The sequence below is a fragment of the Juglans microcarpa x Juglans regia genome, chromosome 1D, assembly GCF_004785595.1.
Source record: "Juglans microcarpa x Juglans regia isolate MS1-56 chromosome 1D, Jm3101_v1.0, whole genome shotgun sequence".
NCBI lineage: Eukaryota > Viridiplantae > Streptophyta > Magnoliopsida > Fagales > Juglandaceae > Juglans > Juglans microcarpa x Juglans regia.
The window spans coordinates 28,730,079-28,746,102 of record NC_054594.1 but is presented as its reverse complement, the minus strand read 5'-3'; the positions used below and the strand labels follow the sequence as shown (position 1 = coordinate 28,746,102).

Sequence of the window (16,024 nt, the reverse complement as noted above, 5' to 3'; positions counted from 1 at the left end):
TGACAGGAGTTGTCCATCTGTTTTATGATTGTGGCAAGCATCCAAAGGGTGGACATCGTGTACGAGGGGGATGCCTTTTGCCACTATGCGGATGAGGGTAGTTCTACCTGCTAGGAGGATTTTTGTTTTCTAACCTTAAAGTCTGCTTTGTATTTTTTCCTTTATCTCTAGAAAAAATTGTTTTTTTTTCCTGCACCAAAGCAGAGAGGAAGACCAAGGTATCTCAGTTTGGGTGGAGAAACTTTGTATTTTAGGGTCTTTTTTATTTCACGGTTGGTGTGGCTTGTGGTATTGCGGCTGAAGTGGATTGAGGATTTTCCATGGTTAATTCTTTGGCCAGACTAGAAAGTGTAAGTGTCAAGGCATTGAACAAAAGTTTGGGCATTTTGTGTGGTTGCCTTTCCAAAGAGGATAAGGTCATCAGTAAAGAGGAGATGTGACACTGAAGGTCCCCTTCTAGCAATGTTATTAGCCATTTCTTCTCTAAGGCAATGTTATTAGCCATTTCTTCTCTAAGGATGAGTCTTGAAATCACTTCACTTCAAAGTATAAACAGGAAAGGTGACAGAGGTCACCATATCTTATTCCTCGTGAGGGACGAAGAAAGCCAGTGGGGGAGCCATGAGTGATGATGGAGTAAGAGACGTGGATATACATTCTTTGACCCAATTGACCCATGTTTGGTTGAAGCCAAGAGCCTTGAAGATTGATAAAATAAAGGACCATTCCATATAATCAAAAGCCTTTTTCCATATCTATCTTAATGGCCATCAGTCCTTTTCTTCCTTTTTTTTTTAAGGTATGAAAAATTTCTTGGGCCATGATTGTATTCTCTTTAATTAGTTTACCAGGGACAAAAGCCGTTTGAAAGGGAGATATTATTTTTGTCAGAATAGTTTTGAGTTTGTTAGCGAGAATTTTTGCAATTATTTTGTAACAGACATTGGAAAGGCTTATCGAGAAGAAATGATGTGGGGCATTTGGGCTATCAATTTTTGGGACTAGAGCAATGTTAGTATGGTTCCATTCTTTGACTAGTTTGCCCTGAGTAAAAACACTGTTTATGGCTGCCAGGATGTCCACTTTTATCACTTCTCAATATAATTTATAAAAAGAGCCTTGTGAAGCCATTCAGTCCCGGGACTTTGGTAGGGGGTTCTACCAACTGCACTTAGAATAGACTCTCTTCCTCAGAAGGAATTTGACAGAGAAATTGATTCTCCCTGTTTGTATTTTTTGGAGAAATAGGTATTCAAGATCTTTTGGAAAGTCAGGGTTGGAAGTTTTGAAAATATTGTTGAAGTGGTCCTGAAAGATTATTGGAATGCTCTTAGGGTCCGAGGTCCATTGTCATGGTCCAATTTTGAGACAATCGATTTTATTATTTCTTCTTCTTATGGAAGTTGAGGCATGGAAAAATTTTGTGTTGAGGTCCGCTGTAGTAAGCCAAGTGACCCTTGAGTTTTGGCGCCAGAGGGATTCTTCTCTTCTGAAGAGCTCATCCAAGTTTTCCTTTAGGTTTTCCTCCCTTATAATATTATTCTGACTAGGGAGTTGGCTTTGGATTGTTGTGAGAGTGTTGTTGATCTTATTGATCCCAGTTTGGATGTGGCCAAAGCATGTTTTATTCCATTGTTTTATGGCCAGTTTTGTTGCTTTCAAATTCTTTGATAGGACATAAGCTGAGGTACCAATAACATTCATATTCCAAGCTCTTTTTACTACCTCAATACTGGAAGGATCTCTGGTCCACAATTCCTCAAATTTAAAAGACTTAGGAGAGTTATGAGACTTAGTAATGTCAAGAATCATGGGAGAGTGGTTAGAGGTGGATCTTGTGAGAATTTTGTTGGAGGCATTGGGAAATAAATTGTTCCATTGTAGGTTTATGATGCCTCATTCAAGTCTTTCTCATATGTTGTGAGAACCGTGCCAATTGTTGGACCAAGTAAATTTGGGACCCGAAAATTTCAAATCTATCAAACCGCAATTGTTCATATAGAGTTGAAGACTTGAAAGGTTTGATGTATTTTCTACGGGTCTTCCCCTTATCTTCTCAGATTGGTTTAGGATAGAATTGAAATCCCCTATTGCTAATATTGGACCCGAGTAGGCTTCTGTTATGGAGTTGAGTTTGTCCCAGAAAAGTTTTTTTTTTATTTTTTTTTATTTTTTTGAGCAGGACAATAAACTAGATTCAGCAAGGGTTGTGGCAAGGATGAAAATACAACAACATAGATAATATATTACAGGAAACAAGAACAATATCAACATCTACACCAACATGACATATGAACAAAAGACCTCCCCATTTCCCAGATGGGGGAAAATGTGCATATTGGAAAAAACTTTCTCTATTTACAATAAAGACAGTATTAACATGCATCACTAGAGTTTCCAAAAGGAAAATTGCATCTAGATTTTGTGTCCTCATGCTGGCCTTCAGACTTCTTATTGCACGAGCCGGCCTAAGCCTCGACAATTGTATTTCTGAGGTGGGTGACGGCGGAAGGGTCACTGATTATTTTTAGTTTTGGGTTAATTTGGTGAGGTCTTCATTTGAATTGGAGAGGAAACTGACAAAGGGGTTGGTTGGTTGATCATGAGTTGGGTTTACGTCATCTGCGAATGGGCCTGGTTGGAAGGGGGTATGATGGTTGTCAGTTGCTCATGCTTGATGTTTGTTGGATGGGTTGGGTTTAAGTTTTGAGGGATTGGGTTCAAAGCAAGACAGGCCCTTTCGGATGGGCTCACAAGGAGGGATATATTGTGTTTAAGGAGTTGGGTGCTTGTTGGGCTAGTCCAGAGGGGGTGGTTGAGGATTGAGCCTGTGTTGGTTTGGAATTTGGTTATCAGATATTTAAAAATAGATGTTTCTGGCTCTTTTGGTGGGGACAATTCGGTATTTTTCTTAAGGCCTTGATAGTCACCTGGTGTATTTAAATGTGGGTTTTCAGAAGGGACAAATGGCTACGGTGATTGAGAAATTGTTATGAATTTTTTTCTTGTTGCCTAGGCCATTTGTTCAAAGGAGATTGTGGTATTTACTGAGAGAGAGGAATTGATTTGACTCTATGGAGTTACTGAGTGTTGACTGGATATTTGCAGGGTTTTAAGTGATGTGTCCACTTTTTGGCTTTCATTAAAAATTACAGTAAAGTTTGTCTGGTACCTCATGGGGACGCCACTTGTCCTTTCTAATTTGCATGGAGAGACTTCTTTGCATGGCTGTGTTTCGAGAAGGTGATGAACAGTATCCCCCAAGTGCGCAAGCTGCAATTGCCATTGGTTTGTTAATCGGGAAAGAAGCTTTTGACAATGCTGGGTGCCCCATAAATTTTTTCTTTCCCTTTTGTTTGAGCTTTAGTTCCTTTTTCTGGGTTTTCTCTGAGGTCCCTTTGCTCTTTGATTCTGATAGGAGGAAGAGAAGTCGGGGGTTCAAAAAGTTGTGGCTCGATTTGTGCGGGTGCTCTCATTACTTCATCGGCTTTGTAATTTCTCCTTGAGGCTTGTCCTTCTGCTCTCATGCCTTGACCGTAAGGTAGCCCTGATATATTTTCCGAATAGATGGGGTAGGATTGTTGAACGTGGCCTAGGCATCCACACTTGTTTCATGGTGATGTCTTACATTGAACAATAGGGAAGAGTTGGTTATTTGGAGTAGTTAGGGTTGGTTGGTAAGAGTTAAGGTCTTGGAAGTTATAAGGGGAAGAGGAGGAAGATGATTGGTAGGTATGAGATGTGTTTAGAGAGGACTACGAAGAGGAGAGAGAAACTCATATGGAGAGAGAGCTAGGTCCTTTTGGATGGATGATTTGTTCGTGCAAGATAGGGAACAACATGTATGATAGTTATTTTCTCCCATAGTTTTATCCATAGTTTTATTTGGAATGTGTAATATTTATTTTCCCAAAAGAATGGAATTCTGGCTTTAAAATTAAAGGAAAGAAGTTCTAAAATATTTGCCCCACTATTTTTTTTTGGTCAAATCCTTGTATGTAATTTAAGCTTAGAAATGACTTTTTTTATACAAGAGAGCAGGAGTTTCGAACCTAAAGTTTTCATTTGGAGAATCGGAGCTTAGAAAAGGCTTAAAACCTAGTTGTCTTAATACTATATATATGTTTCTTTGTTTTATTTATTGTACCCTCACATAGACAGTAAATAAAGGATACCATTTGATACGCCACTCAAAATCAATGACCAAATTCTAGTTTGACTCCATTTGTTTTTTTTTTTTTTTTTTTGAAATAGACTTCATTGCATTATGAAACCGAAGTTACAATTGTGACTTATCAATATATGAAAAATGTAAACTACAAGCCAATTTATGCATCTGCTCTAGAGTACCCTCGAACACAAATTTCTTTGTGACGGACATTGTCTAAACTTCTATAAACTCTCTCCGAACAAACCTTCCAGCTTGTCTGAGAAAATAGCACTCTGTAAAAACAGAACTAACCGACTCCTCTCCAAAAAAGAGAAGCACTATCACCTCCCGTCCTCCCTAGGAGGAGGAGTACTATCACTCCGTCTCCTCCCAAAGGAAGAATGGGACTCAACTGCTATGGACACCAGTCTAATAGCCTATTTCTTTTATTAATAAGCAGAGAAAAACACTAACAAACACTGAAAAAAATCATACAAAAAGCAGAGATACACTGTGCAAAAAATAAAAACACAAGACTGCCCTTAGAGTTTCATCTCTAACATGTCTCGCCGCCTCTCATTTTTCTTTTCTTTTTTCCTTTTTCCTGCTGCCATACGCTGCCTTCGCAGCCCCGTACCCCCCTCTGCCTTCGCACCAACTCCATCCGAGCATCAACAAGACACTCACCTCCGCGCAAGCACCGGCAATTCTCCCCACCACCTACCAACAGCACCACATGAGCACCTCGCTCCCCCCGCACTACCACCATCCCTCTTGGCCGTGCCGATCTGCTCCTACCGCCGCCATCTGTGCAGGCAGCCTATCTGCTCATGTCGATCCCCTCCACCTTCGCACAAACACCGGTCATCCGCCACACGAGCAACTGCCATTTCCACCACCATCTGTCTCGCCCAGCATCAGTTTCGCACACACATCGGCTGTGCCCACAGCTTGACACCACAGGCTCGAGCACTGACCACCCATCTCTAAAATGCATCACATGAAAACCATTTCGAATGAAGATTTAGAAAAGGTTGGGTCAGGTTAATGAGTAGCAGGGGTTTTGTGGATTTTCTCATACATCTAGAAGGAGAAACAAGACGTAGAGATTGGATCACTAGAGAGCATTTCTCCCTGATTAGACCTGAAAAACACAGAAAAAAAGAAGCAAAACACAAATTGAAGGAAGAAAGGAAGTGAGGGGGTGGGAGCCCAGCTTCTCAAGCGATTTTCAGAATGAGGAAGTGTTTAGAGAGAAGCTAGAGGTTCTCTCTCTAGAGGTTTACGAATATAATAATGACTCCATTCGTTAATTAAATGGGTTGTTCGTGAACATTAAGTTATGATCAATTATTAAATAATATAACCCATACAAAGCTCAATTTTAAATAGTATAAATTCAGATAATTTTGTATTTATTTATTATTTTTTTTATAGTAGTATCTCTTTTTATATATAATAAGAATATTTAAAACACTCAAAAGAGACTAGAGCAAATTATCTTCCTACTATTAAACATGTTACTTGTATTTTTATAAATAAAATTGTTGATATATGTATATACAAATTTCATAAAAATATTAACAAAAAGTCAAGATTCACTTGTCAGAATTTCGAGATAAACTTATAAAATAAAATATAAAAAATCTATTTTATTTTAATAAAGTAGTTTCTAAACAATCTTATATTAAACTAACTGTTCGTAACTCAATAAAAAAACTCAAACTCTCTTCCTATTTATATAAGAGGGCTGCCATACGTGTAAAAAAATTATATAAAAATAATTTTATAAATTGACATAGTTTTATTTAATTTGTTAGATCTATTTTATTTGTAGCAGAATTGAAATAAAAATAAAAAGAGAAAACGCAACAGTTATAATAAATAATAATTGATAAGTAATGACGTTCACGGATAAATTAAGTATGAAAACAAAACAAATTGGGATAAAATAGAAATGCTTTAGGACCGAATTTGTGTCTTGAATGGGTTTTTTTTATAATTTTTTTTATGCTTTGGGACTCTCGGGAGATGTAGCACTCCAACCTGTCGCCGCGAGAAAACCAAACGACACGCCATAATAACTGTCTGTCCTCTTTTCGACACGGCTAGAAAACACGCGGCAAGCCAGGAGCCGCACATTTCCCATGATCTGTCGGACAGCGTCACCACAAACTCGATCCCCCCCTCGTAACAATAAAAAAACTCTTCCATGACAGCGATGTCAGAGCTGCCTTATCCTTAGTTGCCACGTTGTCCACATTACCTAGAACAAAATAGGTATTAACTGTTACTATTTTCCCCAGATTTCGTTTAGAATCTAACCAATAAATATAATAACTTTTATTTTGTTATCTTTTTAATTAAAAAATAAAATTTCACTTATCTTTTATCAATCATTTATGGCAACATTTAGAAATAATAATATTTTTAAAAAATTCATATAAACTTTCTCACATTTTATATTTATTTAAAATTTATTTATTTTTAGAGATAAGATAAAATAAAATAAGTTTAATTGAGATTAAAATATATATTTCAATATTATTTTTATTTTATAATTTAAATTATTTATTTTATTTTATGTAAAAATTTTAAAAAATTATTATAATTAAATGAAATGAGATAAAATGAATTGAGATAAATTGTGAAAATAAAATAAGTATTAAAAATTGGTGTTTGCAGAGAAAATGTGAAATCATTCTCAATTTTTTTCTTTTAAAATTAAGAAATGATAATCAAAGTTATGAGTATGTAATAATTATATAATTATTTAAAAAAATAAATATATACAAGATTTATATAAAAAGATTAAAATTTTAATAATAAATTTTACTGTTCTTTAAAACGACTGATACCTACGTATTTCACCGCTGCATGTATCTTTAATCTTTAAAAGATTTCCATGCCGCCTAGTCATCGGTCGCTTTTTCACCTATTGCCCTCTTTCTCACGAGTTTCACGGGAAGTGAAAGGGAAACAAAGGAAGGAGAAAAGAAACCGAAGGAAAAAATTGTCACATTTTTCTTGGGAAAATCTTTGAATAAGTTTTGTCTATTACTTTTCATCTATATTGAGAGCAAAAGCTTTGCACTTGGAGGATTCCGAGCTTCCTAGCCCGTAGAAATATTTGGCTTCACCCTCTCGTGGTTTCTTTTAGTTTCTCATTTCCTGCAATTTCGAGGCACGGCCGTTCCGTCCAGTCCCCAAGTTCTGCTGCAGAATCAGTGCCTAACTTTCATCTCCTTCAATAATTTTGTTGATCTTGTACCAATCATTCTAGTTCTCGTCGTTTGGATTGCTGTTTTTGTTGAATTTGCAAGAGAAAGAGAGATTCGTCAGGTGTCATAGGTCCGGTTTTTCAGCCGTTCGGTTCAGAACTCTTATCAATTTGTGAAATTTGTGACTGCACTTGGGGAAGATTTTCGCGAAAATGACGATAGAGTCCTTACCGGGGAGCTCTGGGTACTTGGACTTGTACCCGGAGAGGAAAATGTCTTATTTCAAGAACCCCTATGTGCTGGGATTGACTGTTACCGCCGGAATAGGTGGATTGCTCTTCGGCTACGACACAGGTGACCGAAACATCGATTGCACTATATGGTGTCTGTATGTCTCTTTGTAAAAAAAAAAATTTGTTCAAAGATTAATTTCCTTCTTTGTTTTTTTCTTTTAAAAAAAAAATGTATACCTACCGTCGATCATACTGTGCATTGATGGGGGTCCATGTTAAATTGTGAGGAATTTGTGATTAAGGATTATACTTGCCTATGTTTATATTTTACTGTTCTTGGACAAATAGGAGAGAAGGGTTTCTGTAGTGATTGGTACCCTTTGCGGCGTGACGATAGTAGCATCCCGCTCTAACTATCAAGATGAGCTGAGTATAACCTCAGCCCAACAGGGCATATTGATAGAAAGCATGATGAGTATAGTGATATCATAGGGATACAGATATAATATTTTTATAGAGATATGGTGTGTAGATATCATATAATTTGTTTTTTGTTTGTCAAGTAAAACTAGGAGGTCGCTGCAATTGTGCCTGTCTTTATTTTATTTTATTTTTTGGCTTGGCTGTATTTTTTGAAGTGAAATAAATGATTCACTGTAACATCCTATCTATTTTTATGGATATGGTCACATGCATGTGTATGTATGATACCTTAATTCTCTTTCGATGGATATATTTAACATGTTTGCTTTCATGCTTATCCAGTGATGAAGTCAGACATCCGGCTTTGGGGTCGAAATATTATGACGACGATTTTGCGTGAAATGTATGCATGTATTTTTTAGAAAGGTCGAGATATTTTACAAATTTTATAGAAGGGCCCAAAGAATTTTTTTCCTATTTTTATTCAGATTCCTTTTGGAACTTTTTTTTTTTGGGGGGGGGGGGGGGGGGGGGGGGGGGGGGGGGGGGCCGGGGGGGGGAATCCCCAACCTGGCTCCGTCTCTATGGTAAACTGATATCAGATACTCACAAGTTTAGAGGTTAAGGTTGAGTATTTCATCAGAGTTATGCTGAAAGTAACTACCAATTATGATTATAAGAGTTCATTTCTCTGGCAAATATTTCAGGATATATACTTTTATCATCTCTCTCATGACAATCTCTTATTCTTATCTGTCATATGATGCAACCTTAGGTTATCTCCTTAAGCAACTTGTTATGTATGATTTTCTAGTCTAGAACTAGAATGAGGTCATGTTTGGGAATCAAATTTTTTTCAAAAGTTTACTACGCTCAACTAAACATCATTATTCCAAAACAAACTCAATCATCAAAACATATCACCTCGATTTCTGTAACAAACAAAAACCAAAAAAATTTCACAAAACTAAAAGAGTCACAAAATTTTCTTCCCTTCATATTTTGAATGGGTCCCACTACTTTTTCAAATTTCAATGAAAACATCTCCATAAAACTTTCTCAATCCAAAATTATTTTTAATGGGTTCCACCACTTTTACAAGCCCCATAAACCCCATCTTTAAAAACTCTCTGAGTAGTTCCAAAATTCTCAATAAAATATTACATGCATATATCCCCTTAGCGTCATTAGAGATTGTCATGCATGCTCTTTTCCTTGATTGGGAAATTTTCCTGTGATTGGGAAAACCTTTCAATTAGAGTGTACTTTGGCTATCATAATTCCCTTTCAAGGTTACCATATAGGAAATAATCCAATGCTAATGGTGTTTGTTAATTGATCTTTGCTTGGCATCCTCAAATTATGCTTTACCTATGTAATCCCCTTCCCATTTAAATCAGCATTCAAAGCTACTTTTTGCCAAACTATGGCACAAGGAATGAAGGGTAAAAGATAGTAGTGAGGTTGGCAAAGAAGTATGTACCACATAATTCCAAAGATGTTTCTCAGGATTAAAGTTCTCGTTCTTGTTTTTTTTTTTTTTTTTAAATGTATGAATTTCATTTGAAATTGTCTAGAGTATATCTTGGTTCTCTTTAGTTATTCAGGTTTTGATTTTCTTTTTCGTTTGTTGCTTTTTGATCTTCATGTAAACGTTACCTATTGTGAATGTTGATTGCAGGTGTGATATCTGGGGCTCTTCTGTATATTAAAGATGATTTTGAGGTGGTGAAAGAGAGTAGTTTCTTACAGGTACCAGCTTCGCAGTGCTGTGATCTATATGAGTTAGGAAAATATGAATTTCTTGGTGTAGCATTAGGTTGAGTGTGGAAAAGGAGGAAACGAGAATGTGAGGATGTGTAGAAGTTTTATTAGTCCCCTGCCAGGATTGCTCTTGGTATCTATGTGGAAGTGATAGCAGCGTAGTTGTGTCTGTAGATGTTTTTTTTGGTTGATTGGAGAATAGAGCTCGAGGCCAATCTTTTTAATTGGAACATAGGGAGCTTGACACTTGCTCTCTGTCTTCTTCGCTTTTCCTAACGGTAAAGCAAGTGGCTGATATTGCAAACTGTTTTTTCTTTGAGATCTTCAGTTTTTTTAATGTGGCAGGAAACAATTGTCAGCATGGCATTGGTTGGTGCAATTATTGGAGCGGCAGCAGGGGGTTGGATAAATGATTATTATGGACGTAAGAAGGCTACTCTTATTGCAGACGTAGTGTTTGCTCTTGGATCAGTTGTCATGGCTGCTGCACCAGATCCATATGTTCTTATATTTGGACGGCTTCTTGCTGGCCTGGGTATTGGTGTAGCATCTGTCACTGCTCCTGTATATATTGCAGAAGCATCACCATCAGAAATAAGGGGAGGACTAGTGAGCACAAATGTGCTTATGATAACTGGTGGACAATTTATTTCCTACCTTGTAAATCTTGCTTTTACGGAGGTTAGGCTTATTTTTCATTTCCATTTTATTTTAACCATCCTGCAGTATTTAATTATATGCATATTTCTCCATGGAAATATATCTACCAACCATCAAAATGCTATACTTAGTTTTTATAGGCTTGTAGAGATGCCAATTTCTTTCCTTAACGATTTGATTCTTTGAGTGAACCTAAAGAGGCTGTAGTACTGATGATGCATGAGGAATTAAAAACATTGAACCCTGCTTATGTTTACGTAAAACTTCAACTCATATATTAGACATAAATGAACTTGTATGAGGGTATAAGCAGCTCAAGACCAATTCCATGTTGTCCTGCATTAAGAAGATTTCAAATTTATTTGCAGTTTTATGAAATTTAACTACATATTAAGTTGATAGATTGGTTCTTGTACTTTTTTTTCTGATCGGGGGATCTTATTATTGAATTGTATGCTTGTGATATTATGCTTAGGTTTTTTTGAACTGGTATAGGTAGCGGTATTCTTGGACCTTGGTTCTCAATTGATTTAATTTGCACCCGGGTTTGCATAGAATCTGAAATAGCAGGTGAGGATTCTTTTGATTAAATAAGAGATTGGGGAACCTCAAAATCGTACTCAAGGAATTAGTAATTATAATCGTGAGATGTTGAGTTTTTGAATTTCCACTTTTCTTGGTTCGGCGTTTCTTCTTTGAAACCATCAGTGAGAGGAATATCTGTTGTTGAAACTAATTCTCAAATGGGTTTTGAGTAATAAATTGCTGGGATGATTATACTTCTTTTGACACCAAATTTATTGCAGGGATGTTACGTTCTTGCTTATTACAGATACTTTGCTGGAAGAAGTTCTGAATATGCAGTCATGAAGGGGAAGCATCTAGATAGAATTTTGGGCTTTCTATTTTAAGATTTCGTACTGAGTAACATCACTGAAGGAATCTCTTCTGTTCTTTCCTGCTTAATTTAGATGATGCATGGTGCTGTTGTTTTACAGTGCGTGTTGCTGTTTTTTTTTTTTTTTTTCAACTGAAGTTGCATGCCACAGTAGTTGACACTATCTTCCCTGATTCTTGTGCCACGTCATTTATAATCTATGACATCTGTTTGCTGGTTTATAAATTTTCAATTTTTATATGTTTCTTATGTGTCCTGTTTCTGGAAAAGAAAATGAAATTGACTAAGAAATTACAGTTGGAAGTATGTTTTCGGAGACTTTTATTGGTCATTTATATAAAATGAAAAAATAAATAATAAACCTATCAGGGAGAAGCTTCTTGAATATTTTGTTTGTGAAAAAATTTCACTCTTGAAAGAAAAAAGAAAAGTTGACGTCACTATTTCTGAATTTTAAGTTCCTGTCTTACAAAGGCAAAAGGCAGAAGTTGTTCTTGTATCCTGTTGCCTGAGGTTATCTACTAGATTCTCAAGTATAGTAGAAGGTAGAAGTGACAGCTTCATCGTATTGCCCTTTACGAAGCCCCCCCCACCCCCCCAAAATGTTGCTAGTAACTTACAATGAGTATAGTAAAATAATAGTGGTTCTTGAATCTATATATTTTAGATACTTTCGATTATAAAATGAATTCAGAGTTTCTTCCTTGCTACTTAGCTGGGGAACTTGGCTGTAAAACTTTTGATGTTATGGGGGCGCCCTGGGGAGGGTCAGTTAATTGTTGGTTAGGTCGTGAGATGATTTTCAGTTTGTGAGCATTTTAGACACCTACACATTTCTTTTTGCAAAGGTTTTCATTACTTACATCAGGCTCTCTAACATGTTAATAATGCTTGGGCAGGTCCCTGGGACATGGCGATGGATGCTTGGAGTTTCAGGTATCCCAGCTGTCATTCAGTTCTCTCTTATGCTTTTTATGCCAGAGTCCCCCCGATGGCTTTTTATGAAGGTACAGACTAGATCATCATGCCAAAGTTTCTTACAAGCTCAGTTTCCTGTATCGATAAATCATATTTACTTCTTGTATCTTACCTTCAGGATGATAGATCTAAAGCTATTGACGTGCTTTCTAAAATTTACAACTTCGCTCGCTTAGAGGATGAAATTGACTACCTTACTGCTCAATTAGAGCAAGAACTCCAGAATCGGAGTAAAGTCAGATACTTGGATGTTTTTAAAACAAAAGAAATCAGGCTTGCGTTTCTGGCTGGGGCTGGACTACAGGTAAGACTATAAGCTTAGTAGAAAATATTTGTGATTCCATATATGCTTTTGTCATTATGTTAGGGTTAACATCCATCAACATCCAGTCTACAAATACCAAGCTTGCAGGTTTTCGTCATCATTATATGTGATAAAGATGCAGGCTTGCTTTTCTTCCCCCATTTGCATAGAGGTCTCTTGCAATCATTGTTATACATCACGGAACAAAATTTTTGAGTTCCTACAAGCTCTTAATTAGAGGCATCTTCAAGAATTTAACAACAGCATATTTAGTGTTGAAAGAAAAGTAAAAGGGTTATTACATTTTCTCCCATAACTCCCATTAAAAAAGACAAAATTACCTTCAAGTACTATTAAAAAGCTTCACACACACACACACACAAACTATCATCCCATTAGAAGAGACAAAATTACCTTCATGTAATATTAAAAAGCTTCACACACACAAATCTTTTTTTTTTTTTGGATAAGTAAACAATTAAGTTACACACAAATCTATTGTGGCTATTTTCAACAGATGGGGCCAATTAATGCCGAAATTTATTGGTGTAATTAAGGATTGGGCGGTAGTTCGTGGATGAAAATATAATTAACACAAAATAAAAATTGTCACTTTCCTATTATTTTTTCTTGATACCATTGGTGAATTCATGGAAGAACTCACTTGACAACTTTACAATACCAGCATGTGCCTAACGGGCATTATTTTTCAATTTGCATCATTTGCAGTGGGTGTAAGTTTTCCAAGCTTATGGATTTTTGGTTAAACTGCTGGATAAGGTTTCTTCAGACACATAACTGAACCTTTGCTGGTTGTTGGATACTTGTTTGTTCTTTTTTTTTTTCACTTGTAGACACATTTCACGTATCATGAAAATGCATTTGGACCTAGTTATGTGTACTTTTGTGTTCTTTTATAAATGTAGAAAGTATGGGACCTCCCTTCACTGTATTCGATATGTACCAAATCTATGGCCATAGTGACAAAAAGTTGTACTTGCATGCCAGGCATTTCAGCAGTTTACTGGTATCAACACAGTCATGTACTACAGCCCAACAATTGTCCAGATGGCCGGCTTCGAATCCAATCAGTTGGCTCTTCTCCTGTCCCTCATTGTTGCTGGTATGAATGCTGCTGGGACAATTCTAGGCATTTACCTTATTGACCATGTTGGACGGACAAAGTTGGCCCTCGCAAGCTTATCTGGTGTATTTGTATCCCTTCTCATCCTTTCTGGAGCATTTTTTGCTGAATCATCAAATTCTACAAATGCACTCTATGGATGGATTGCAGTTTTAGGGTTAGCTCTCTACATTGGTTTCTTCTCACCTGGGATGGGGCCTGTGCCTTGGACTGTGAACTCAGAGATATATCCTGAAGCCTATCGTGGAATGTGTGGGGGTATGGCAGCTACCGTGAATTGGATTTCGAATCTAATCGTGGCTCAGAGTTTTCTTTCACTTGCTGAAGCTGCCGGGACTGGTGCGACTTTCTTGATTCTTGCTGGCATAGCTGCAGTTGCATTCGTATTTGTGATTGTGTATGTACCGGAAACACAGGGATTGACATTTGAGGAAGTGGAGAAAATCTGGAAGGAGAGGGCATGGGGCAGAGATCGTCAAGATGCAGAAAGACTTCTTGAGCAGGGTAATGAATCATAGGTATGGCATCCGTTTTGCTTGTTTTAATATAAGTGGTCCTACCCTGTATCCTGTCAAAGACAACTCGACTAGTTAAACCATATTCACATATATGGTTATACATTAAAATGAGCTTATGACTTGGAACCAGTTCCATGCAGCCTCTAGCCTTATATGTATTCTAGGGGCACCATTGGCTGGGCAGACTTGCATTTCGGCTCTTTTTGAGATCTAGCCAGAATGAAACTGCCCTGGGTTTGTGTGCTCTGTCTTTACCTAAAACTGTACCATGTTTCCAATGAGATGGTTACTGGAGAATCTAGATTGTCTTGTAAACCTTTCCGGAACTATTATGATAAATATATCTTAGTAGCACCACAAAATATCATTAGTGGATAATAATTCTTCACCATTGAGCATAAGAATTTAACTTCAATTAGGACTGTTGTTAATTAGGTCTTTCACACCAACATTAGCTTCATCACTGAATCAAATCCAAGAAAAAATAAAAATAACAGATGAATAAATTTAAATTGATAAAAAAAGGGTGGTGGTTTCCTCCCTCCAAGGGGTGGCTCGGTCATGGCAGCCAGTAGCAACCCACTCCATTTGGGGTGCAACTAGCCACCTTACGGTTGATCAGCCACTCCATTTGTTACACGACTGGCCACCCGAGCTTTAACATGAACATTGACAAGTTTGAGCTTGTTAATAGACTCGGCCTCGTTTGATTCTGCAGATGAGATGAGTTGAGATGAAAATTGAAAGTTAAATAAAATATTATTAAAATATATTTTTTTAATATTATTTTTGTTTTGAAATTTGAAAAAGTTGAATTGTTTATTTTATTGTGTGGAAATTTGATAAAGTTATAATGATTAGATTAGATAGATGAGAATGGTTGTTAATCAATTTTGTTAGGAAGGTAAATCTGCAATGATATGGGTTTGAGTTGTGTATGTTCACAATAGATGATGTAAGACAAGAATAACAACATTATCATTCAATTTACTCAAATTTTAGATATGTAATACCAAACAGATTATCATCCTTTTGGGAAATTCCAGTTTTGCCCACCCGAATTTAAATAATTTTTTCAATTTAGACCATGAATGATCGAAATCGTTAATTAACAGTAAAGTATGAAGTTTTAGCTAATTGTAATGATCTTTGCCGTTACAATGGCTAAGATAGGACGTGAAGCATAATTTAAGTTGCATGTTGCAAAATGGGTATAAAAAAGGATATCTCTGTTCACTAAGTAAATGTTTGTGTTCGAGTTTGGAGGCTTAAAAAATGCTTTTAATAGCCTAAAAACTCTTTTAAAGAAAAAAAAAATGTATGTTTGGTAAATTTATAGAAAAGTGCTTTGAGCACTTAAAAAAAAAAACCTGAAAAATCCACTTTTTTAAAAAGCATAAAATTGAAATTGTTGTCGAAAAAGCTCTTAACAGATTATGCTACATTTTTAAAAAGGAAAATTATCGTAACTAATTTTTAATTTTTTTTTTTTTTTACAAAGAGATGAGGGTTTTAATTTCAAATCCAGATTTTCTATTTAGAGAACTGAATTATATGTCATTAGGCTCTTGGCAACTTTTAAAATGTTTTAGATGCATGTTTGTCAAATAATAAACAATTTAAAACACCAACTCAAGTGTGTTATGGATCAACTGTGAACAGGAGTTGATCCGTAGAAGAACTCTTGATATGTATCACCATCTTGATATTGACGTTAGTGGTGATATTCTC

The 16,024-nt window shown here is 36.3% G+C and overlaps 1 protein-coding gene across 2 annotated transcripts; it reads left to right on the top strand.

Annotated features, from left to right (window-relative positions):
• Window positions 1–7,050: 7,050 nt before the first annotated feature.
• On the top strand, window positions 7,051–14,547 carry LOC121253848 (inositol transporter 1). 2 transcript variants are annotated; one of them, XM_041153777.1, is made up of 6 exons: window positions 7,051–7,725; window positions 9,709–9,779; window positions 10,137–10,472; window positions 12,249–12,356; window positions 12,446–12,631; window positions 13,640–14,547. In XM_041153777.1, exons 1-6 carry the CDS (start codon window positions 7,584–7,586, stop codon window positions 14,291–14,293), a joined length of 1,497 nt encoding a protein of 498 aa, XP_041009711.1. In that variant the 5' UTR covers window positions 7,051–7,583; the 3' UTR covers window positions 14,294–14,547. The 2 variants fall into 2 exon arrangements, with proteins under 2 accessions (XP_041009711.1, XP_041009719.1); XM_041153785.1 differs by lacking the exon at window positions 9,709–9,779 and having other exon boundaries at window positions 7,588–7,725.
• The last annotated feature ends 1,477 nt before the right edge of the window (window positions 14,548–16,024 follow it).

Coding starts and splice junctions, on each gene's coding strand:
- LOC121253848 (XM_041153777.1), top strand. CDS start 7,584: ATGACGATAGAGTCCTTACCGGGGAGCTCTGGGTACTTGGACTTGTAC. Junction 7,726..9,708: donor GCTCTTCGGCTACGACACAG/GTGACCGAAACA, acceptor TGTTGATTGCAG/GTGTGATATCTGGGGCTCTT. Junction 12,632..13,639: donor TGGCTGGGGCTGGACTACAG/GTAAGACTATAA, acceptor CTTGCATGCCAG/GCATTTCAGCAGTTTACTGG.